The sequence below is a fragment of the Panthera leo genome, chromosome B3 (assembly GCF_018350215.1).
Source record: "Panthera leo isolate Ple1 chromosome B3, P.leo_Ple1_pat1.1, whole genome shotgun sequence".
Classification (NCBI taxonomy): Eukaryota; Metazoa; Chordata; class Mammalia; order Carnivora; family Felidae; genus Panthera; species Panthera leo.
In genome coordinates, this window is record NC_056684.1 from 131,471,459 (window position 1) to 131,496,664 (window position 25,206).

At 38.5% G+C, this 25,206-nt stretch overlaps 1 protein-coding gene across 5 annotated transcripts in view; it reads left to right on the plus strand.

The window, feature by feature from the left end:
• Positions 1–25,206, plus strand: part of ZC3H14 (zinc finger CCCH-type containing 14) — a 47,090-nt gene that overhangs the window by 15,170 nt on the left and 6,714 nt on the right. For 2 of the 5 annotated variants that reach the window (XM_042944018.1, XM_042944019.1), the window contains exons 9-12: positions 2,730–2,885; positions 19,026–19,100; positions 23,676–23,835; positions 24,603–24,835. In XM_042944018.1, coding sequence (XP_042799952.1) covers positions 2,730–2,885; positions 19,026–19,100; positions 23,676–23,835; positions 24,603–24,835 — 624 coding nt within the window. Of the gene's footprint in view, positions 1–2,729; positions 2,886–14,030; positions 14,711–19,025; positions 19,101–23,675; positions 23,836–24,602; positions 24,836–25,206 lie in introns of those variants that run through there. The other 3 variants (XM_042944020.1, XM_042944021.1, XM_042944022.1) reach the window with 2 other exon arrangements.

Consider the following 25,206-nt stretch of genomic DNA (forward strand, 5'->3'; position numbering starts at 1 on the left):
GACTTTAAGAGACAAAACAGATGAACATAAGGGAAGGGAAACAAAAATAATATCAAAACAGGGAGGGGGACAAAACATAAGAGACTCATAAATGTGGAGAACAGGCTGAGGGTTACTGGAAGGGTTGTGGGAGGGGGGATGGGCTAAATGTGTAAGCGGTACTAAGGAATCTACTGAAATCATTGTTGCACTATATGCTAACTAATTTGGATGTAAATTAAAAAAAAAAAAGATACTTGCCAGATGTCAAGACCAAGAGGAGGTTCAGGGAATAATGGTTGTAAAAAGATTTGACCAGTCTGAGGAACTTGCAGCTATTGGTGGAATTTAGTTCTTAGAGCCATGTATAATGCCTTTTCCTTCCTCTTTCTAGTGTGTATGAAATACAGAATTTTTAAAGGGAGTTTTGGTAAAGATGGGACTGCAATATTCTTGGCATTGGAGTCAGCATTTGATCGGAATTTATGATGTATAAAAGGGAGCACAATTGGGTAGTAAGAGGCCAGAGTTAGAAAGACATGGTTGGTGTATGAGCATATTGGTCTCTTTCCTTTCAGTAGAACCCATAAATGGAATATAAAGCAGAGAATTGATTCATTTGTGATGTTCCTGCCTCAGTCCTAGTAGAAATTCTAAATTATTTTATGAGAGGAGGTAAAGGTTTTGCAGGCTTTTAAAATGAGATGAGTCAGCTCTGTAATCTGACCTTATAGAAAGCTTATTCTGAAATGCAAACCAAGTGATAGGTGCCATATTAGCATTAAATTCTGTACTTTGCCCCATGTGCTATAGCCATTGTGTAAAGTGTTTTCTTTTTTTAATGTTTTTTTTTGAGAGAGAGTTGGGAAGGGACAAGGAGAGGGAGAGAGAATCCCAAGCAGGCTCTGCATTGTCTGTGATTACCCACTCTAAAAAATTTTTTTAAGATTATTTCTTGAGTGAACGAACACACACAGAGTGAGGTGGGGAGGGAGAGAGAGGGAGAGAATCTCAAGCAAGCTCTGCACTGAAGGCACAGAGCCCCAGACAAAGGACCCCAACTCATGAGCTGTGAGATCATGACCTGAGCTGAAATCAAGAGTCAGATGCTTAACCGACTGAGTCACTCAGGTGCCTCTAAAAAATTTTACTTTTGCTATGGATTTGGTGACTATTCTTGTAGCATTTTTCTGGTTTTTCATTCTCCTTTGCATCTTTTTGTGACCTCTTCCTAAAGTGAAGTAAATTGTAAGTTAGCAACTTTTAAACCTCATAGGCATCTGTCCTCTTATTTTCTTTTTAAAAATTTTTAAATGTTTATTTATTTTAGAGAGAGGGGGAGACAGAATCTGAAGCAGGCTCCAGACTCTGAGCTGTCAGCACAGAGCCCAGCACGGGGCTTGAACCCATGAACCAAGAGATCATGATCTGAGCTGAAGTCGGACGCTTAACTGACTGAGCTACCCAGGCGCCCCTGCTTCTCATCTTCTACTTTAACCTTGAACATAAAATGGGTTTTGCCATATCAGATCTGGGTTATTGCGCAAAGGCCAACACTAGACCTAATCTATTTACATTCTTTCTTTTTGCCTGTGCACACTATTGAGTGTTGAGAATTGTAGAGAATTTTACTCTTTGTGACTTTGTAATTTCCTGTTTTTATTTTTTATTTATTTTTTTATGTATTTATTTTTACATTAAGGTTTTTCTTTTTAACTTGTGGCAATTTTTTTTTATTTTATTTTTTTTCTTTTTCAATATATGAAATTTATTGTCATATTCATTTCCATAGAACACCCAGTGCTCATCCCAAAAGGTGCCCTCCTCAATACCCACCCTACCCTCCCTCCCACCCCCCATCAACCCTCAGTTCTCAGTTTTTAAGAGTCTCTTATGCTTTGGCTCTCTCCCACTCTAAACTCTTTTTTTTTTTTTCCCCTTCCCCTCCCCCATGGGTTTCTGTTAAGTTTCTCAGGATCCACATAAGAGTGAAACCACATGGTATCTGTCTTTCTCTGTATGGCTTATTTCACTTAGCATCACACTCCAGTTCCATCCATGTTGCTACAAAGGGCCATATTTCATTCATTCTCATTGCCACATAGTACTCCATTGTGAAATTTCCTGTTTTTATAACGATGAGAGATTTCCCTAGTTTTTTGAGAAATAGCATTGGAGTTTGTTCTTGGCCTCTGTTATGTAGGTTACAATTTGAAATTGTTATGTGATCATGAAGCAGAATCTAAACTGTGTTTGGTTAGGGGGTGCCTGGGTGGCTCAGTCGGTTAAACGTCCACAACTTTGGCTCAGGTCATGATCTCACAGTTTGTGAGTTTGAGTCCTGCTTTGGGCTCTGTGCTGACAGCTGAGAGCCTGGAGCCTGCTTTGAATTGCATCTCCCTCTCTGCCCCTCACCTGCTCACACTCTATTTCTCTCTCTCTCTCTCTCTCTCTCTCTCTCTCTCTCTCTCAAAAATAAATATTAAAAAAATTATAAACTACTTTTGGTTAAAAATGAATACGTTTGCGTGGCAGTGTATTTATGGCACATGGTTTAAAATGTAGAGATGAGATCCGTTATTGGTCTCTCTGGAATATTGTAAGAAAAAAGCTGGTATCTGAACGGTTTCAAACTTTTCATACGTCCTAAACCCGAGGAAGCATTTATATTTAATAGGACATGTTCACTGTTCGGTTTTGATGTATTACTGCATCTGCATTTCTCATCTTTTTTCCTTTTTGTATAAAAGTCTCACAGAAACAGACACTTCCAGTTGCTCCCAGAACTCGAACTTCTCAAGAAGAATTGCTGGCAGAAATGGTCCAGGGGCAAAGCAGGACCCCCAGGATAAGTCCTCCCATTAAAGAAGAGGAAACAAAAGGAGATAATATAGAAAAAAGCCAAGGTAATAATTTAAATGATACGTCATCCTTTATTATACTTTTTTTATGAGACATTAAATATTTGCCACTCAATATTTATGAAATGTTCTATGACAAAAGTGCTCATTAGGCCCAAAAATAGAATGAGAAGGGACCATGAGAAAAGTCTGTACCTATACTTTTCAGAATTTTAAGAGTCTTTTTATTGTGAAATTTTTAATGTTATTAAAAGTGGAAAGAATAGTGCAGTGAATTCCCATGAATCCAGTTACCTCACCTTAATAATTACCAGTGTTTTGCTGGTTTTAAGAAAACTTGTATTTAGAGATACATAGATGCCTACATTTTCTCTTTTTTTCTTTTTGTTAATCCTACCCCTGTTCTCTTAAACTTGAAATCTTTAAATTTCCTCTTTCTTAGCATTCTGTCTCTTACCTGCCAGATCTGCCCTATTGTCCCAGTGGCCCTAATTTATTATCCTCTTGTGGCTGGCATACTATGGTTAGCCTTGAGCTGACCTTTCTGCTTCCTTTCTCTCAACCCCACCACCCCAATCTCAAGTACAAACACTTTCCTGTTTAAAGTGTGCCTCTGGGGGTGCCTGCATGGCTCAGTCACTTGGGGGTCCAGCTGTTGATTTTAGCTCAGGTCATGATCTCAGGGTTGTGAGCTAGAGTCCCACATCAAGCTCTGTGCTGAATGTGGAGCCTGCTTGGGATATTCATTCTCTATCTCTCTTTCTCTGTCCCTCCCCTACTTGTATGTGCGCACATCGTGTGCTTTCTTTCTCTCAAAATAAATAAAAATAAATTAAAAAAATAAAAAAATCTCTATTATAAAAATATACAATATGACATCATGTGACTCCTTTCTGAGAGTATTCTAATGTTTCCATCTCCTGCATTGTCCAGGATTGACGCCATCAACTTGGCGTTTACACAGCTTCAATATCTGGGCTCTAGGCCTGTCCAGTCATTCTCCACTGCTTTCCAACCTTTTTTCCTTCTTTTCGTATCAGGAAAGGTTCTAGTTTCCTTTTCCTCTTCTACTGAGATCTGAATTTAACAACCCACCCAAACTGAATGCTCATCACATTATTTCTGACTTACACCTTTCTAATGTTGGCATATGTTTTTTTCATTTTTCCTTAACTGTGTTCTTGAAATTGTTCTAGGTTCAAACATTTCATGAAGCTTTAGTGATTTCATCTTATGTTTGTTTCTTCATTCTCTCTTAAAAAAAACAAAAACAAAAAAAAACTCTTGTGGGGCGCCTGGGTGGCTCAGTCGGTTGAGCATCCAACTTCGGCTCAGGTCATGATCTCACGGTTCATGAATTCGAGCACCGTGTCGGGCTCTGCTGACAGCTCAGAGCCTGGAGCCTGCTTTGAATTCTGTGTGTCTTTCTCTGCTCCTCTCCTGCTCCTGCTCTGTCTCTCTCTTTCAAAAATAAACATTAAAAAAAAATCTTTGGATTGTGCAGTTTGCCATGTCGGCATTATTTGCAGTTCCAGTAAACGATGGACCTGAGAACAGAAAAATTCCAAAACAGCCAGTAGGTACTAACTGGAAAGTGTAAGTGGGCCAATTTGTGAAGAGCAACTGAAACTGACACTTGATCTTCAGTAAGGGTAAGCATTGCAGTTATCAGAGCACATCAAACAGTTTTAAATCCATGATTTCATATGTTTTGAAGTAAATCCTTAATTAGCTTCTGGAGGATAATAGACGCTAATCCATTGTCTTGAAAACTGGATACATAATTGAGCATTTATGTTGTCTTTAAAGAGTGGTAGCCCTGGGTAACTGAATAGTATAGGAGTTAGCATCTGTTTTTGTATGTAAAGTTTTATTGGAACCAAGCCATGCCCATTCATGTATGTATTGGCTGCTTTTGTAGTACATCCACAGAGTTGAATAGTTGCAGGAGACCATAAAGCTCCCCCAACCTAAAATAGAAAATGTTTGCAATTCTTTACATAGTAGATGGGAAGAGCATTTTTTTTTTTATAGTAAACTCTGTGCTCAATGTGGAGCTTGAACTCATGACCCTGAGATCAAGAGTCACATGTTCTATTGACTGAACCAACCACACACTGCTAGGAAAGCATTTTTAAAGATCACTTCAGCTAGTAAGTAAAAAAAACAGAATGATAGAATTATAGTTTGTGGGTTTCTTTTCCCCCAACTCAGTAGATTAATGAATGTAGGCACTGGTGATTAATGTCTACGAAAAAAGTGAAAGCCATTTCGTGCCTCCAGATGAAAGAATAAAACTACCTTAGTCTTGCCAGAGGATTTGATCAGCAGTCAACTTGCAGAGGTACAGAGGCCAGAGGAATATGTTGGTTGTTACATCATGAGTGTGCAACAGGCAAAGAGCAGCCTCTGGGACACCATATAGGTCAAACAGCCTGAGAATTCTAGATTAAAAGACCTAAAAGACAAAATAACGAGGGGCAAGGTTAAGCTGTAGCATCTAGAGATGCACACTTGTGTGATAAAGCCACAAAGAAAATTTAGGTATTAGTATAAATGGCATAAATGGTTACTTTTGGAGAGGGCTGATTGGGATGGAGCACATGGAAAGGTTTCTGGGGTAGCTGGCATAGTTCTATTTTCTTGACCGGATGGTGGTTGTAAGGGTGTTTTGCCTTCTAAAAGTCCTTAAACTACTGTTTGTGTTGTGTTGTTTTCTGTATCGTTGTTTTGTTTTAAAGTAAAAGGTTAAAAATTTTAAAAGGTATCAAACACATCTGCTTAAGATTACCGTTGCTCTTACTGAATTGATTTATTCACAATCACAAAAGTGACATTCTGCAAACAGCCATTAATTACTGTGCTTACTCACTGTTTTACAGCTTTCTGACATGTTTTTTTTAAATCTAAATATGCACACATGTATTGGCATGAGTTGTTGATAGTGTTCTTTCATCTCTCTGGCCTCTATTTTTACTAGCCTACCACCTCACAATATTCATGTTATTTCTCTTTTTGTCTTGGATTAGTCTGTCACCAGAAGTTTATTTTGTTAATTTGCTCAAAGACTTAAAAACAATAATTCTGGCTTTATTGATTCTCCTTTGATGTCTTGATTTTCTATTTCATTGGTTTCTACTCTTTTAATATATATCCATCTATATTTTTAATTATTCTAGCTTGTCTTTCAGATGTAAAAATTTAAGGTGTAAATTTCTCTTGAGTGTCACTTTTGTTGCATATTCACAAATTTATAATGTTTTCATTATCCATCTTAGTATTATGATCTTCATCTTTGACCTATGAGTTATATGGAAATGTTTTTGATTTATAGTATATGGAGGATTTGTTTTTGTCTTTTATTTTTTTATATGTACCCTTGACTTAATTGCATTGTGTCACTGTGATCTGTGTCATACATATTTTTTGAAAATTGTTAAGACTGAAGGCATCAATTTTATACGTCTTCCATGTGCATTTTGGAAGAGCGTGGACTATAATTGTTGGATTGAGAATTTTGCATTTAGTAGATAAAGCTCTATGGTTACATTGTTCAAATCTTGATCTTACTGAGTTTTTGGTTTGCTTGATTTATCAGTCATTGATAGAAAGTCTTGAGATTGCCCACTAGGATTGATATATTTATCTTAATTTTCCTATACTTCTATCAGCATTTGTTTTCCCTGATTTTGTTTTCAGTCTTCTCTTTTAAAGTTTTAGGCAAATATATATCTTAAATATTATAAAGCTAGATTGTTGTTTTTTAACCCAGTCTGAGTTTGCCTGTTACTGGAAAGTTTAAACCATTCACAATTCTTAGATTTCTAATATGTAGTTGGACTGGTTTCTGTCATCTTTTTTGATTCACAGTGGCCTTTCATTTTTTTCTCTTTTGCCTTAAAGATTCATTAGTTACTATTGTTGATTGCCCCAGCTCTGCTTTTTTTTTTTTTTTTAACTAGCTTAAATGAGAGCACTCCATTTCTGTTCATTTAGTGGTTTGCACTGGAATTTTACCATGCAAATTTAATCGCATATTTCAAAAGTTAATGTTCTGACCCCATTTCCAAAGTAAATGGACTTTAGAATACTTATGCTTCAGTCTTTACTTACGTAATGTTTCCATTGTTTTGTTTTGGTCTTTTTTAAAATGTGTAAGTTGGGCACCATTATCACTATTTTACCCAGGCATTGTTTGTTCAGACTTGACCTACATGTTTATCATTTTTTGTTCTGAAATCTTGAATGTTATGTGGGGGTCATCCTCTTCTAATATGTTCCAAGTATTTTTGAAGTGTATTCTTTGGAAGTTTCTTTAAGAATTGGTCTGTTTGTCTAAATTTGCCAAGAATGTTTATCTGTTTTTTTTTCCCCTTGTTGTGCAGTAATTTTGCTGGATACCCAAATCTAGGGTAACAACAGTTATTTGTTCTCAACATCTTGTATATATTATTCCATTGTTTTCTGGCTTCCATTATTGTTGAGTGGACCTGTGTCATTCTAATTGTCTGTCGTTCCTTTGTAGGTGATCTGTCCTTTCTCTGGCTGCTTTCAAGATCTTCTTTGTCTTTGATGTTCTGCAGTTTCACTACGATGTGTCTAGGCATGGATTTCCTTTATTTCCCTATTTTGTATGTGTTGTATAAAAGACATTTAAATAAAATATTTTACGCTATGAAATATACATTCACCATAGAAAATTTGGAAAAACAAATCTTTGTAATGCTTGCTGATAGATGAGAAATTAATCAACTAGCATTGAAAAATTTAACATAAAAAGCAACATTCTTGGCTTTGTTCTTCTCCACACTGGTTCTTCCCAGAGGGCTACCACTTTTTTTTTTTTTTTTTAAGTTTATTTATTTTTGAGAGAGAAAGAGTGTGTGCGTGAGTGGAGGAGGGGCAAAGAGTGAGGAAGAGAGAGGGTCCCAAGCATGCTCCACACTGTCAGTGCAGAGCCTGATGCAGCACTCAAATCCATGAACTGTGACATCATGACCTGAGTGGAAATCAGGAGTCACATGCCTAACCGACTGAGCCACCCAGGCACCCCAGAGGGCTACCGCTTTTAAAAGCTTATGTTTATGTCTTTAATTTTTTTCATGTCTATAATATGTTTTATAACCACTGTTTCTTAATTCACTAACTTGTAGGTGGTATCTTTTAGTTCTTTGCTACGGTATATCAGGATCTAACACTGTTCCCTGCTTTTTAGGCCCATACGGTAAAATCACTGTCTTTTGCTTCATTTATTGGCTACTTTTATTATTTTAAGTAATACATCTAAATATTTATTTTTTGTGAGATTACTGTATTTCAGTATATTTTGACTCCCAAAAGATAAGGATATTTATGTGCCTTTTTAAACTATATCTTTTTTAAACTACATCTTTTCTCACCACACCTTCTAAGCTCTGCCATCTGTACTTTTATATTGCTAAGGATGATCAGATACACATTTTGTTGTATTTTCCTAGTTAAGACGACTACTCTTTGTAAATTGACTAAAAGTGGAGAACCAATAAGCAGCATATTTACATTATTGAGACTATATGAATATTACTTCATAGACCAGATTTACTTTTTGTCTACAGCTCTTTGCTAGGGGTTCCCTAGAGTCTTTTTTTTTTTTTCCACTCTTGGACAATTTTTTGTTTTTCTTAGGTTCTTCCCCCTTCCCCCCCCCCCCCCCCCCCCCTTATTATATTGCCTACCTTTATTATGGCCAAAAAATCTGTCATTTTATGCTGTTAAGTCTTTGGGTTCCCCTTTTCTTAGGGACCTTCATCTTAGAGCTTCTGTCCTCTTTTGCTTATTTGACTGGTTGCTTACTAGGTTTGCTTCAAGGCTGTCATTCCAGGACTTAACTCCTCCCCTGAGTTTTCCCTGCATTTTCTGGATCTCATTGTCTTCTCTGTATATTCTTCCATTTTGTCACCACATCATGAAGAAACTTAAAAAGAATGAGAGGTAAATTTTTCTGAGCACTTAGAACTCTTAAAGATATCCTTGTACTTAGCTGATACTTTGGATAGGTACAGAATTCCAAATTGAATTTTCCTCACAACTTTGAAGGCATGGCTTCATTATCTTGAGGCTTCTCATGTTTATGCTGAGGAGTTGGTTGCTCATGTGATTCTTACTCCATTATAGAATACCTTGGATTCATTTCTCTGGGAAGTTTTAGGATTTTCTTTGTGTTCTTGAGGTCTGAAATTTGCTGTGATAAACATAGGTGCTAGTCAGTCACTTTTGGATTGGGTACCTTTTGTACCTTTTTAATTTGAAAATCCATGCTTTTAGTCTGGGGAATTCTCTATAAATTATTTCTTTAAAAACATGTTCTTTTTTCATTGTTCTCTTTTGGGAATTCTGTTACTAGTTGGATGATAAACTTCCTGCTTTGATTTTTCTCTTTTCTCTCCTCATTTTTTACTTGATCTTACGCTACTTTGGGATGTTTTATTGACTTTATTACCTTCCTCCGTTTTTGTTTTTTTTTAAGGCAAACATATTTTAAAATTTCTATAAGCTCTTTGTTCCATTTATGTATCTTGTTTTGTGGATTCAGTATTACTTCAAATTTATCTGAAGAACATAATTAGAGGATTTTTTTTTTAATTATATTTTGTGCCCTAATTGATGGTTTCCTTCAGAGTCCATTTTTGTTTTGTTTTTTTCTCTTTTATGTGTAGGCTCTTTTTAAAAATGTCTGCAGACACACAGTTCCTAGTTTAAGAAAAGGCAGTAAAGAGGCTTACCTAGAATTGTGTGGGCTAAAGCTTTGCTGTGGGTTTTGTTTAAATAAAGCAAACAGTGGGGTGTCTAAGTGGCTCGGTCTGTTGAGTGTCTGACTTTTGATTTCAGCTCAGGTCATGACCCTGACCCAGGATCATGGGATCAAGCCCTGCGTCGGGCTCCGTGCTGAGTGGAACCTGCTTGAGATTCATTCTCTCTCTCTCCACCCCCTGCTTCTTGCCCCTCAGCACACGTGTTCCCTCTATCTCTCTCTCTCCAAAAAAAAAAAGGAAAAAAGAAAGAAAGAAAAGTGTTTTACAAGGAGCTGCAATTGGCCTTGAAATTGTAGAGGCGTTTCCTTGGAAGTGCTTACACTCCTGCTAGCTGTCTAGATTCTCCCCAGATAATTTGTTGAATTCCTTTTTAAAACATTTAATTTTTTTTTTTTATAAGTAGACTCCATGCCCAACTTGAGGCTTAGACTCCTGATCCTAAGATCAAGAGTCTCATACTCTCCTCAGCCAGCTAGGCACCCCAAAACATTTAATTTTTAAAAAAATGTCTGAGGCTGTATCATTCGTAAACCTTGTTTTCTGTTTCACGTCCTTTGTAGTCTTCTTTGTTCCTCACTTCTCACAGTTGGATGCTCTTTTGTTACATGTCATCCAAGTTAAATATCTCAACGTTATCCACTCCCAAATTTATATCTCCAGCTAAGACTTTGCATCTGAATTCCTAATTCCTGTGCAACTGCTTATTCTACATTTCTTCTTGGATATACTGCAAATTATTTTAAGCTTATCTGAAACCTAATTACTGTTTCCTGCAGTCTTCCTCATTCTAGTTAATGGCAGCACCACTCTTCTAGTTGCTCAAGCCAGAAACCTAATGCTGTTCTTTGTTTCAAGCTTAGAACCATTCCTTTCCTCTCTCTCTCCTTTTCCTCTTCCCTTTTATGTTCCTTCTTCCTTCCACCTTTACCAAATCCTGTCCACGTCTACCTCCAGAGTATATTTAAATTTACCTATTCCTTATCAGTTCTGCCTCTGCCATCCTAGGTTAAGCCATCATCTGTGTCTTGCCTTGATTATCAGAATAGTGTCCTTACTGGTCTGTCTGCTTTCAAACTCGGCCTCCTACAGTCTGTTGCACACAGTAGCAAGTGTTTCTTTTAAACTGTCAGTGAGATCATGCTTCTCCCCTTCTCAGAACCTTCTGGTGGCTCCCCATTACACACCCACGTATAAAAGTAAGATTCCTTCCTGATGTTGTCACCTACCACCTTCTCCCTCCCGCCGCTTTTCTTTGCTATCCACCAGATATACTTGGTGTGTTCCTCTTCCAGAGCACTCAAAGAACAGCATGTCTGAGATGCTTTCCCCTTTTACCCTGGCATATTTTTTTCCTTATGTCCATATAACTCAGAAGTCATCTCTGTGAAGTGCTCTCTAGCCCCCCACTCCGTAACCCACTTTTTCTAAAGCTTTATTTTTCCCCATAGTACTTCTTATCTAAAAGGCATTTCATGTTTTCATAGTTCAGATATTTTTTATCCAGGCTCAGGTTATCAACATAAAACATGTTATACTTTAACATACATTTTGGGTTTTTTTGAGGTTCATCTTCTTCCCCTCCCCACCAGAATGTAAGTTCTCTGACCAGGGGGGGGGTGTGTGTGTGTGTGTGTGTGTGTGTGTGTGCGCGCGCGCGCGTGTGTGTGTGTGTGTTGTTCATTGCTGTGATTGAGTGCCCAGAATGGTACCAGACAGTAGGAGCTCAGTAAATCCTTGTGTCTTAATGAACGTGTTATCTCGCAGCTTTCCCAGGGTTTCTGGCTTTTCTGCTCTGCCTCACAGACGGTATTTGTCCATGTATATTGTTTTCCAGAGGTTGTTGAAATCGCATCTGCTGTGATCCCCTTCCTAACCCATGTCTTTAAATGTGTGATATAATTTGTGATTATATAAATTTTTTGTGTACTGAAATCATTTTTTACTGTGTACATTCTGTAAGTATTTCATTTACATCTATCCCCACTGTTATTGATTGGTAAGTATGTTAGAACATGTTAAAATAGGACCCTAAGGAGGATAGGGATATAAGTATTTCTAATGCAGTAAAATTTCTGGTTATTTCTCCCTCTACCTCAGTGGGTAATCTTAGAAACTCAGTTTGGAGGCCACTGTTGTATGTTAGGATTTTGTCCTTCTTAAGTTCTTTACTTCATTTTTATGGACTCCAGAAGGAGAGGCTATGAATGCATATGCCCAGTGTATCATGTTGGACTAAAAGCATTTTGAAGGAGTCTTAGCAAAGAGAGGAGTGTTTATATTCAGACAGAAAGAAATTCTCCCCTTAGTTCTGCCGTTGCCTTCCTCAGAGGTAAGCACTGCACGTAAAACAGTTTGTAGTCGTCTTGGCATTTTTTTCATATGTATGTACATGTATGTCTTTTCTGTGAAAATAGAATTACATGTATATATGCACACCATATATGTACATATAAAACACATCACATGAGTTTATCAGTGACATGTTTTGTTCTACTTCGTATTCCTGGAGAAAAGTATAATGACATGGTGATTAGGAGTATGGACTGAGGGAGTCAGACTGCTTAGGTGTGAATCCAGATGCTGCTGCTTACTCCGTGACCTTAACCTTTCTGTACTCCACTTTCCTTAGAATATGTACATGCCCTCTGCTGGTAGATATTTACATTGGAATCTGTGGAAGGATCTTTTCTTACTTTGCATTCTAAAGTTGGGCCGGGAACAATAGTTGATAATCGGAAGCCTCAAATGAGCTCTTTTTAGACATTATGTTACTCCTCTGTTAGAGCCCTTTCCTGTTTCTCTCTTTGAAGTGAAATTTGCTGCCCTCTAGTGAGCCAACTGGTTTTCTTAGCGTTTGGCTTAGGATGTGCTGTTTTTCCTAATGTTTGTTTACACTACAGAGACCTGTCAGCTAGGGCTCTTAATTCTGTATGAGTCCAAAGCATTGTAAATTGTGAAAATTACTTTCTACCTAAAGATTTTAAGGAATTAGATTAAATTTACAGATACAGTTGATTAATGAATAAAGATTCTTTTATAAATTTCAGTACTTTTTCTTTTTTCAGTTATTGTGAGCACCATCTCTTTAGCTGGGAAACCAAAGGTTACAACTCATCATAAGAATTCTTTTGTAGAGGCTATGGGGAGCCATGTCCACCATCTTGCATCTCTGTACAACTTACTTGTTGCTTGGCTAGTAACCAAAGTAAAAATGAAAACTAAAGCCACAGAAAGACGTTTCATGTTCTTGAATTAGAAGATTTTAATATCGTTAAGATGGTGATCCTCCCCCAAATTGATATATGAATTCAACTCCATTTATGTTAAAATAGGAATTTTAACATAAATGGCTTTTTTGAAGAAATTGGCAACTGGTCCTAAAATTCATATGGAAACCAAAAGGACCTAGAATAGCCAAAACTACTAAAAAATAAAGTTGGAGGACTTATATTTTCCAGTTGCAGAACCTATTGCAGAGCAATTGACTAGCACTAGCCTAAGGATATACATACAAATTAGTAGAATCAAATTGAGAGTCTCGATATAAACTGGTACATTTCTGGTAAGTTGATTTTCAACAAGAATGTCAACAGAGTTCAGTGGGGAATAAATACACTCATTTCAACAAATGGTGCTGGACAACTGGATATCCACAGGCAAAGAATGAAGTTGGACCCTTACCTTATGTAAATTAACTAAAAAATGGATCCAAGACCTACATGTAAGAGCTAGAATCATAAAACTTTTAGGAAAAAAGTACATGTAAATCTAAATGAGCTTGGATTAGGCAGTCGTTTCTCAGATGTGACACTCAAAACACAAGCAACCAAAGAAAAAAATTGATAAATCCGACTTAATCTAAATTAAAAACTTTGGTGTTTCAAAGGATACTATCAAAATTAAAAGATAACCCACACAGTGGGAGAAGAGTCACTCATCTAATAATAGTCTATCATCAAACCAAGGCCAAGTCTTCATTTCTCTTATCTATAAATTCCTACCATACCATATTCATGCAGCTGAATTGCAGTATTACCATATATATTTTAAGAGGTCTGTGATTGTGGGTCTAATACCCTACCAACCCTCTCCCTATAAAGGATATGCTAAAAACTCTGCTGTACTATTTTCAAGGGTAAATGAAACTCAAGATACTAAATAAAACAACTTAAAAATAATTTCAATCCTGAAAATTATATTAATAAAGGGACAGAAATATGTTAAATTCACGTCATATCCAGGTATAAAGTACTTAATATTATAATTTTGACTTCAGATCTTCAGTGCTCCTTGTCAGATGAGGTAAATAATAGAAAATTCTTTGTGTGTCACATGTCTGCTTTCAGCCAATCAGAAGCCAGAATTATTTTGTAGGCAATAATAGGGTTTATTGTTTGGAGAGGAGCTTTAAATAGGGCTTACAAGATATACGTGGCTTCATATTAATTAAGGCTTCTTAGTTGTAGCAAAGAGAACATTGGTCTGGTTTGTTTAGCATTTTCAAGTTTACTTTTGAGTTCTGACTCCAGAAATGTACAATCCTATCTTTTTAGTTGTAGGTTTTAAGATGTTATTCACTCTTAATACTTTTTAATAACAGCCTTAATCACTTTTTATTTTTGATGAAACAATATAATGGGCTGTGAAGGAAAAATTGCCAAATATTAAGAGGGAGAGAGAATTTTATGAAAATGTCTTCAAGGTTTCCATCACCATCTTTACCGATTTTCTTCTCACCTGGGCCAATTGACTTAGGTTCTGTAACAAGTTCCTCTTGTTCACTGAATGAGCTAGACAATATTTCCCATCTTTTAAGGAAAATATCAACTGATATCCGTGAAATTAAAGGAATGAAAGCAGCAGTTTTGACAGTGGAAGCAAGTCTTTCTGATTTAAATGTTAGAGTGTCACAGAATGAAGCAAAAATCTCATCTTTGGAGGTTAAAATGAATGAATGTTCAACATCAACATCTGAATGCAATAAACAGTTTGAAGATCTTCAAGAGGAAGTAGATTTTGAATCACAGTCAAGGACTACTGATATAAAAATAATTGGTTTCCTTAGAAACATTGAAAAAGGTAAATTTTTAGTATGTGATATAACCTTTGAGACAACTCACTAGTTGTCTATATATAGAGGCAGCAAGTCACAAAACTTGAACTTCACGGACCTTTAAACAGCAAAGTTGGAGTCTGTATGATTAATTTAGAAGCCTGGACGTTACCAGTATTCTCTTTAGTGGATCTCTGTAAAATGTTTTGAAGAGAGATGAACATAGAAAAACAGAACTTCAGTGAGAGAATAGTCCTCTTTCATGTATCTGTCTTGTGAAATTCTCTTAAAACGTGTAATTCTTTCATTGTTCATTGTGTTAAAGGGACCTGTAGTAATATTAGAATTGGAAGAGCTTCCTATAACCCTAATATTTATCAGTTTCCCAAGCTGTCCTACAGAGTACAACTTGACCAAATGACATCTGTATTTGAGGTCAGCTTACCAGGATTTGCTGTGTTTTTGCTATGATAATTTTGGAAGGAATTCTTTTTGGCATACCACTAAAGAGTATTATGTTAACTTCTATTTTAAAAGAAAATAGCTGATAGAATTTTGAATGGAGTATAGTTTTTAAAATGAAAAACTCCTTTTAGTGAAACATGGTAGTTGGCAGGCAGTTGCCAACTTATGTACATGTACTGAGTGAGCAAAGTTTGTCCTTATGAAACTACTAGTAATACATACACTAAAAAGTAGTAACAGTCATCTTACTTTATTTTAGTATTTGGAACTCTGTCAATCACATCCCTTTCTACACTGTACGATACCACTTTTGTTTTACTTTTTTGATTTTTAAGTTTAAGTGAAGTGTAGTTGACAGTGCAGTATTAGTTTCAGGTGTGCATAGTGATTTGACATTTACATACATTATGAAATTGTCACCATGATTTGTAGTACCACCTCTGACTGTAACTGGAAGTTTGAACCTCTTAATCCTCTTTACCTATTTGTTCTTCCCCTACTGCAACCACTAGTTCTCTGTATCTGTGAGTCTGTTTCTGTCTTGTGTTCATTAATACTGTTTTTTAGATTCTACATATAAGTGGAAATCATATGGTACTTGTTTTTCTCTTACTTAGTACCGTCCATCTGTTGCAAATGGCAAGATACCATTCTTTTTTATGGCGGAGTAATGTTCCTGAGTGTGTGTGTGTGTGTGTGTATCACATCATTATCTGTGGATACTGAGATTGCTTGCATATTTTGGTTCTTGTAAGTAATGCAGTAAACATAAGGGTGCATATATTTTTGCAAATTAGTGTTTTCATTTTCTTGGGGCAGATACCCAGAAGTGGAATTAACTGGATCCTATGGTATCTAGTGTACCATATGTATTTCTATATTTAAGAAATTTTTTTTTTTTAACTTTATGGATTTATTTTGAGAGAGAGCATTTGTGTGCAGGGGAGGGGCAGAGAGAGGGAGACTGAGAATCCCAAGCAGACTCCCTGCTGTCAGTGTAGAGCCCTATGTGGGGCTCAGTCTCGTGAACTGTGAGATCATGACCTGAGCTTAGATCAAGAGTTGGATGTTTAACCAACTGAGCCACCTGGGTACCGTTGGTATTTGTAGTTTTAATTTTAATTTTTAATTACTGTTTTTTACAGTGGCTGCACCAACTTCCATTCCCACCAGCAGTATGTGAACATTCCCTTTTCTCTACATCCTTGCCAAGACTTGTTATTTCTTGCCTTGTGGATACTAGTCATTCTGACAGGTGTGAGGTGGTATCTCATTTTGGTTTAGATGTTGGAACATCTTCCATTTGTTGGCTATCTCTATGTCTTCTTTAAAAAATATCTGATTCAGCTCCTGTGCTTACTTTTTTTTCTTAAAGATTTGAGTGTTTTTTTTTTTTTTTAATCATGTATTTATTTTGAGAGAGTGCAAGGCGTGCACGAGAGTGGAAGAGAGAGAATCCCAAGCAGGCTGCACGCTTATAGCGTGGAGCCATACCATGCTCAGTCTCATGAACCATGAGATGATGACCTGAGCTGAGATCAAGAGTGGGACACTTAACTGACTGAGCCACCCAGGCAACCCCTCCTCTGCCCTTGTTTTAAAAAATCAGATTGGGTTTTTTTGGTGTTTTATGAATTCTTTATATATTTTGGATATTAATTCCTTAATAGGTCATTTGCAAATATCTCCATTCAGTAAGAAGCATTGTTTTATTTATTTTTTTTAAGTTTATTTTGAGAGCAAGGGAGAATGCACTCAAGCAAACAGGGGAAGGGCAGAGAAAGAGAATCCCAAGCAGCCTCCACACTGATGTGGAGTCCAATGCAGGGCTTGAACCCACGAACCATGAGATCATGACCTGAGTTGAAATCAAGAGTTGGGACCCTTAATGGACTGAGCCACCCAGGTGCCCTGCCTTTTTGTTACTATGCAGAAGCTTTTTAGTTTGATGGAGTCCCAGTTGTTTTCCTTTTGTTGCCCTTGCCTAAGGAGACAGATCCAAAGAAATACTGCTGAGAGTGATACCCAAGATTTTACTGCCCCCCCCCTTTTTTTTAATGATTTCAGGTCTTATATTTAGATGTTTAGTTTATTTCAAATTTATTTTTGCATTACTGGAAGAAAGTGGTCCAGTTCCTTTTATTCTCATGTAGTTGCCCATTTTCTAAATACCATTTATTGAAGAGACTCTTTTTTCCTGCTGTAGATTCTTGCCTTTTTTTATCATAGATTAATGGGGTACTTTGCACATTTTAGCACTGTTACTTCTTCCAATCCATGAGCATGTTGTATCTTTCCATTTATTTGTATCATCTTCATTTTCTTTTCTTCCGACAGTTTTCTGAATATAGGTTTTTTACCTCCTTGGTTAAATTTATTCCTCAATATTTTATTCTTTTTCGTGCAGTTGTAAGTGGGATTGTTTTCTTAATTTCTCATTCTGCTACTTTGTTACTAGTGAATAGAAACAGATTTCTGTATATTTTATATCTTGCAACTTTACAAAATTCACTTATTCTAATAGTTTTTTGGTTGAGTCTTTAGTGTTTTGTATATTAATCATCTGTTCCTTCCCAGTGTGGGTGCCTTTTTTTCCTTTTTTTTTTTTTTTTTGTCTCATGGCTATGGCTAGGACTTCCTGTACTATGTTAAATAGAGGTGGCAGGAGTGAACATCCTTGCTTATTCCTCATCTCAGGAAAAGCTTGTAGCTTTTCACTTTAGGATATTAGCTGTGAGTTTGTCCTTTATTATGTTGAGGAACCCTCTATATCCGTTTGGCTGAGAAGGTTTGTTTATTTTATTTTTTTATTTTAGAGCGCACACAAACCAGGGAGAGGGGCAGAGGGGAGAGAGAGAATTTTAAACAGGCTTCATGCTCAGTGTGGAGTACAACGTGGGGCTAGATCCCACAACCCCAAATCAAGAGTCAGACGCTCAACAGACTGAGCCAGCCACGTGCCCCTGGTTGAGTTTTTATCTTAAATGGATGTCAGATTTTGTCAGATGCTATTTCTGCACGTCTTGAGATAATCCTAAGATTCTTAATCTTTGTTTTGTTACTGTGGTGTGGCATGTTGATTGATTGTGGACATTGAACCATCGTTGCATTCCTGGAATAAATGCCACTTGCCCATGGTGAATAATTATGTTAATGCGTCGATACACTTTGGTTTTAGATCAGGTGTGCGCCTGATAACCTCTTAAGCACTGTGGTGGCGGGGGGTGGTTTGGAGAAGTGTGACTTCTTTCCATCCTATCTTTGAAGTGTAACTGTGAGGAGATTATGAACCCATTTACGAAATAATACTCCAGCTAAGTATGTTTTCTCACAGGAGATTCATGCTGCTGTAGGATCTGGGCTCCAGACCTCTGAACATCATACTTGTTCATTGTTCTCTTCATCTCAGTCCATGCTTATAGTTTGTCTTTTGGAAACGATCAGATAACTGTGCTGTGTTTTGGTTTGCAGTTCCAGGGGTGGGGGAGTGGGTTGTAATGGTGAGAGCCCAGGTGATGGAGGGAGATGTTTCTTATTTTGATCTTGCAGTTGGCTGTCGCCTGTCAACTATGGCTCAAGCTGTGGGTCTACACAGTACCACCTCCTGGCTTTTCCAGCCTTTTACCTTTATTCTGAGGCTTTACCTCCGGTCCAAGAAAAAACTGGCTTCCAGACAAAAGAACAACAAGGAATTTGGTCTATAAATACTATTAAATTGCAACGTTGAAGCTATAAGTTTGGTTTTTTTTTTGTTTGTTTGTTTGTTTTTTTAAGACTTTAAGAACCTAGTTAAGATTATTTTAGGCTTCATTTCTGGAAATATACATGTATTGTTTGTTTTTAAAACTTAGTAAAGTTTGAAAATTTGTATCCTAGGAGCTCCACAGAGGCAGTTGTTATCCCGACTACAAATCGACCCAGTAATGGCAGAAACTCTGCAGATCAGTCAAGGTTGGTAATCATCTTAAATTTTCACTGTAATCTAGCATTTTTCAGTTGCTATTTCCATTTCTTACACCTCATTTAATGTATTCTGTATATCTTAGATCCTGCCCTAAGATGCTATATTTAGATCTGTGAAAATATTTTAGGGCCAGGAGACAAGATCTGCATTTTCTTCATGTTATATGGTGTTCGTATGTTTCGTCTCATTCAGAATCTTTCTTGCTTTGATGTCATTTCACCTGAGTCCCTGGAATCTGCTGGCAGTCACTTCCTGCTCCAGGGACAGTTTGAATCCCTAACCTTCTTTCCTTTCTGCCCTGCTTTGCCATTGTCTTGAGCTGCTTTTATGTTCCTTAGCCTGTTCTGCCTTATCCTCACTTCCACTTCACTTTAGAATTGCTCACCAGGGCCACACTTGGAATTTGTTGTTCTTAGAGCCACTGTAACGTCATTGTTTGCCTGTCTCCTCCACCCCCCACACACAGACACACATGCCACGGTCTGCTTTAGGACAGGGACGAGTGCCTTACTTATCTATGTTCTTAGTGCCCGCCCCGCCAGATGCATGTGCAGACCCTAGTAAATGTCCACTGAGTAACAGAGGGGCCATTGGTCACCTGCAGTCTTAAATTCAGAAACCTTCTTTTCTCCTGCTTCCTTTTATTTCCCCAAACCTGCCCGTTGTTGGAAGCTCTGGTGGTGCCTTGACCCCTCCCTGTGGCTCTTGCTTCTTCCCCCTTGCTCAGGCTTCCACAGTCAGTAGGTATATTTCCTTACCCCACCTACCTCTGTCTCAGCAAGAAGAACTTGTCTTCTTTCAGGGTCCCCTTCCACCCAGATGCTAGATCCTACCCAGTCGATGAACACTAGTGTCCCCATACTCCTATAATCTTAATCGTGCCCCTCTCCTGGCTTCTCCTTTTTGCCTGTGAAAGTGTTTAAATACTCCCCATCCTTGATGTTGCTGTCATCTCTCAACATTCCATCCTGTTTTCCACATAAGGGTATTTTCTTTCAAAATATTTGGCAGCTAAGCTCTGTGTGTGTGTTGTATCCACTTCACTGACATTTCCGCATTCTTTTTGTTTTCTTTAATTTTTCCTTTTCTCCATGGTGCACATACAGTTTGAAGCATCTAGTCCTACAAGGACTATATAGCCTTTGCTTATCTCCTGTCGTGGTTTTTATTTCTGGGAGCCCTCTTGTTTCTGCATATTCCTCTTATTTATTTTTCATATACTGACTTTGTTTCATGTATGCAACAGTTTCTTTTATTTCTCTGAGGATATTAAAGATAATTTTGGGTATTTTCTCCCCTCCCTTCTTGGTCTTATTTTCTCCAGGTTGTTTGTTTTGACTGCTGTCTTTCGTGACAGGTTTTCCACAGATGTCTGGGGATCCTTGGTTGCCTTATATTTATGAGTGGGACACTCAAAAAGCTGATAGGCATTCTGGGTTCATTAGTTGGGGTGGAGGGCTTGTGACTTCACATTTGAATATAGATCCTGCAGTGGAGACTCGTTTGTTTTGTCTCTTTAGTTTGGGATGCCCTGATGTCACTGTCTTTAGGCCTTTCCTCTTAGACTGGTGAGCTTCTGCACAGAAAGATCTTTCAGAATAGTGGATTGGGTGCCAGTGTTCTGGAAGCGAAGTGAGGAAAAGAGGCTGGGGGAGGTACCTCAACGTTAATTACTATGTAATGTTTGCTCACACCTCCTCCCTGTTTTCAGAATGGTGTTTCTTTCAACATGGCCGGCATCTCTTGGTCTAGAGACCCTCTGGTTTGGCCTTTCCAAGAGTCTTAAGTTCTGCCTGTCTCCAAGGGAGAAAATAGTCAAAGGTTATCAAGAAATCTAACTGCTTTTTAAAATTTCAGTACTATACATTTAGTTGTTGTTGTAGCACCATTCTGTCGAAGACCACGATGCTTCATTTATAGGCCTCTCCAGTACTGGCCAATGAGAAAGCACGTCTCCAGTGAGTCCAGAAAACTTCAGTTTAGGGCAACAGGCGTGGTAAGGGTCAGAAATGACAAAACAGATTTATAGTTTAGGAAGAAATAACTGCTTCTGAAATAGACACTTAAACATACCTGTATTTGCCTTGTCTTTCTCCCCACCCCTTCCCAGAGTCCCTGTGCTACCGGCTTCTCAGCCTTTGGAGAATCTTGGGATCCACATTGGAATGTCTCATTACTGGCTTAAGACTCAGCTTTTGCAGGTCTTAGCTTTTGACTTGCAAAATGTGGTTGTCTCTCCTTTTATAGTTATTTTCTTTGCGACTTTATGTTTTAATAATCTAACCCTTTATTGACATTTCATTGGGATTTTAGGAGGAAACAAAATGCATGGGTTCAGCCTGTGGTCTTCACAGAAGATGTCCCTAACTTGTGTCTGTCTGCTTGACCCAGGTGGTAATGTTAACCTTGCAGAGGAGGTTGGTGACGCTTGTAGGACGGAAAGCTCAGTTTTCAGTGCCCACTTTTCTAAACCCTGTCATACGTGACATGTCATCTCCAATATTTCCTTTGGTCTTTGATCATTTGGCTTCCAGGACTTCACCATCTCTGTTCTACTGATTCCATTTCATTCTCCGTTCTCATCTCCTCTCCTCCTGTCCCGCCCCTTAAAATGTTAACTTTTTCCTGTGTCCTGCCCTGAGCATTATCTTCATCTCTTCTCTCTTCTTCCAAGATGCAAACTGTTAGAGCTACTTTGCCAAGCGCAGGGTGGTGAGAAGCAGGCGGCAGCCTCGGACTGAGTTCTGGACTCTGCCTTTGCCAGCTGGGCACCTCTCGCGCCATTGAAGAGCAGCAGAGGGCATGCTGGTCTCCGTGACATGGGAGGGAGGGAAATCCGCTCCTTCCACTCCCTGTGAGGGTGGAGTGGGGATGGCGGCACTGACTGTGACACTTTGTTAATGAAACGCTTAGTTCACCTTTAGTTTGGATGCTGTTTCTCTTCTCTCTCCTCTTATTTCAACTTCGAAATTGAGAGCCCCACAAAGACTTCAAACTAAATAAATCTAAAATTGACATTTATCTTCGCTCCCCTTCAGTATGCTCTTTGTCTCGTCCTTGTTCTCTTGGGTCCGGTTTCTCCTTCACTCACCTCCAATCTGCATCTCTCCACCCTCCACCACCCTTGCAGGGAGGACGGCTCTGCTTGGTTCCCAGCATGGGAGTTGCAGGTGCAGCTTCTGTGAGGGGCCGGTGCTGATGGTGTGGAAAGGGTCTCCTCTCTTTTATGGGTTCAAATAGGACAAAGGGTGAGAATCTTTTCATTCATTCAGAGCCTCACCATCTCTTCTGGGCGCAACAGCCTGGTAGCTGAGATCTAGGACTCCAGTCCATTCTTAGTACTACCTGTTTTTCTGAAAACTAGTTTGATCATGTCACTTCCCTACCTAGAAACCTCTCGTGATTCTTTATGACTTCTAGATCAGAATCCAAACTCATTGACACATACAAGATCCTTCAGGCCTCTGCCTTCCCTGCCGCTCAGCCTGGCACACACACCCCTTCCAGCCACACCACATTTCTCAGCGGGTCTTAGATTCCTTGTGTCTTATGAAAGCCTCTGCCTTTTTTCATATGGTTTCCTCTGCCAGACATGTTCTGTTTATTGTCCAAGTCTCTCCCCCCGGGTTATTCCCTCTCGTTCCTTTATTATCTGCTTCAAATGTCCGTCATCTGTAGGTTTTGTCTTGAGTCCCCAGCTGGAATAGGTTGGTTGTATTCTCCCAACGCTTTATTCCCACTCCTTTTGGATCACCTTTTAGGATATGCTATTCTGAAATTTTATGTACATCTGTTTTTCTATCTTTTCTTCTTTGTGTACTTAGCACAGTGTTTAGTTGAATGGTGTGGATTTTGTTCTCTGTTATTTGCCTGTTAACCTTAAGTGCAGCTCATTAACTTTCGTCACTTGATGGCATATTGATAGATCAGCCATCTCTGGGCTTGTAGCATATTTTATAAAGTAGTCAGGCTTAATAAGCATATTGTAGATGATGTGAACTGTGGTTATTAGCGTTGACGGTCAGTGTTTTCTGTGCTGTATTTTTTTTTAAGTGCCCCTTCATCTTAAAATTCCTTTTCAATATAGTCTTCTCTGTACAACCAGGCAGAAATTATGCCAGGTGAATTCTTTTCATCAGGATGTGTTCTCTGTAAGTGGTACTATGCAAAATGAACAAAACAGATTCTAGACTTTTAAGCAGTCTTTGTGTCATAATTCTAGGGAACATGAGGATTCTTCTATGTATTTTTAGAAAATATTGTGCGTAGAGTAAGTTTATATTCATATCCCATTAGATGCCTCGTATAAGAACCTTTCTGTCCTGTAGGCAGGATGTATTCATTCAAAGCCCCAGGTAATGTGCTGTTATGAGGAGAGGAATACTTCCTTAAAGAAATGTTTGGCACAGAATTGCAGCACTATTCTGGGGTAGAACCGTTGTGATTTTCCTTTGAAAATAATTACAAATATATAAAAGATTGACATTCTTCTCACTTGTGTGATGTTGGGAATGCAAGGTATATTCAAAAGTAAACATTTATGGCCAATTTTTTTGGCTCAGATTACTATGACATGGAATCCATGGTCCATGCAGACACAAGATCATTTATTCTGAAGAAGCCAAAGCTGTCTGAGGAAATAGTAGTGGCACCAAACCAGGAGTCGGGGATGAAGACTGCAGATACCCTTCGGGTACTTTCAGGACACCTTATGCAGACACGGTAGATGGTTTCTTTTTCTTGTGTAGCTTTTTTGTGTTGATTAGATAGTGCAGATTGACCATTAGTTTCCAGCTCCCTTCTCCCCATCCTAGCCCCCAGTGTAGAGTGCTTTCGTTGAGTCAGAAGTTAGGCCGGGCATGGTAACCCAAATACAGTTTTCAGGGATTCCGGTTCATCTTTCTTGTTCAGAAGCCCATTAACTTGCAGATAAGTCAGTCGACGATTTAGCCCCGTAAATAAGATTCTTTTCTTTATGCACATCCAGGAAATGAAATTTAAAAGCCAGGTGATCAAAACCAGGAAATCTTTGCACAGAAAGTTAGCAGATCGGGTTGGGATGATGCTTCCCTTAGAAAATGGACTGTTCGATAAAGGAACAAACCTACAGATAGTAAAATTAGCGTGAATACAGAACTGCTGGCCATTGTGTTCTGAACACAGATGCTGATTTTTCAGCTTATTTCCATGAGACCTTATGAAGATCAAAAGGACGATGTTTAGGGTGGAGGGGAGATTGTCCTTAGTGCAGCCTGGATGATGCCACCGCGATTGGCCGTAGCCATTGTGTGTTAGCGGAATTCATCAGGGCTGTACCTGGAAGTCCTACCAAGTCGTTTTTGTTTTTTGTTTGTTTTTGTTTTTGTTTCGTTTTTAACTGAAGAAACCAACAAGTAAGGGAGCGATAGTTCTGCTGAAGAGCACTGTAGGAGGCTCAGCGTTTTGTGTTTGTTTCCCTAATTCTCTGGTATTTTCTATCTGTCTGGCAGAGATCTTGTACAACCAGATAAACCTGCAAGTCCCAAGTTTATAGTGACGCTGGATGGTGTCCCCAGCCCCCCAGGATACATGTCAGATCAAGAGGAGGACATGTGCTTTGAAGGAATGAAACCTGTAAACCAAACTGCAGCCGCGAGCAAGGGACTCAGAGGTCTCCTCCACCCACAGCAGTTGCAGTTGATGAGCAGGCAGCTTGATGACCCAAATGGTAGCTTTGCAAATGGTGTGTTGAGAGCTCAGATTTTCCCTTTCCAGGGTGCTGGCATTGTGAAGGAAATCTGGGACTTGTCTCTCTACCTTGAATGCAAATTGGTTGGAGGCCTTGCTTTTATTTGTAACCCAGTAGTGGCCTAGTCTCTTTTCTCAGACAAAATACTAGTTCAATTTGAGACTGTCCTGTGTGTGTGTCTGGTAGTGGGCTATTACACCAGGGCCACAGTGGAGCTCGGCCGTGAGAGGCAAAGTCTCTCTCAGCTGTGCTCGCGAAAGGGTGAACCATCCCTCTTTCTACCCGGTGCGCTTTTTTTTCCCTGTAGAAACTGTACCTGTTACTTTCCCTTTGTAACAGCAATAGTCTCTCCTGTAGTTAACTTG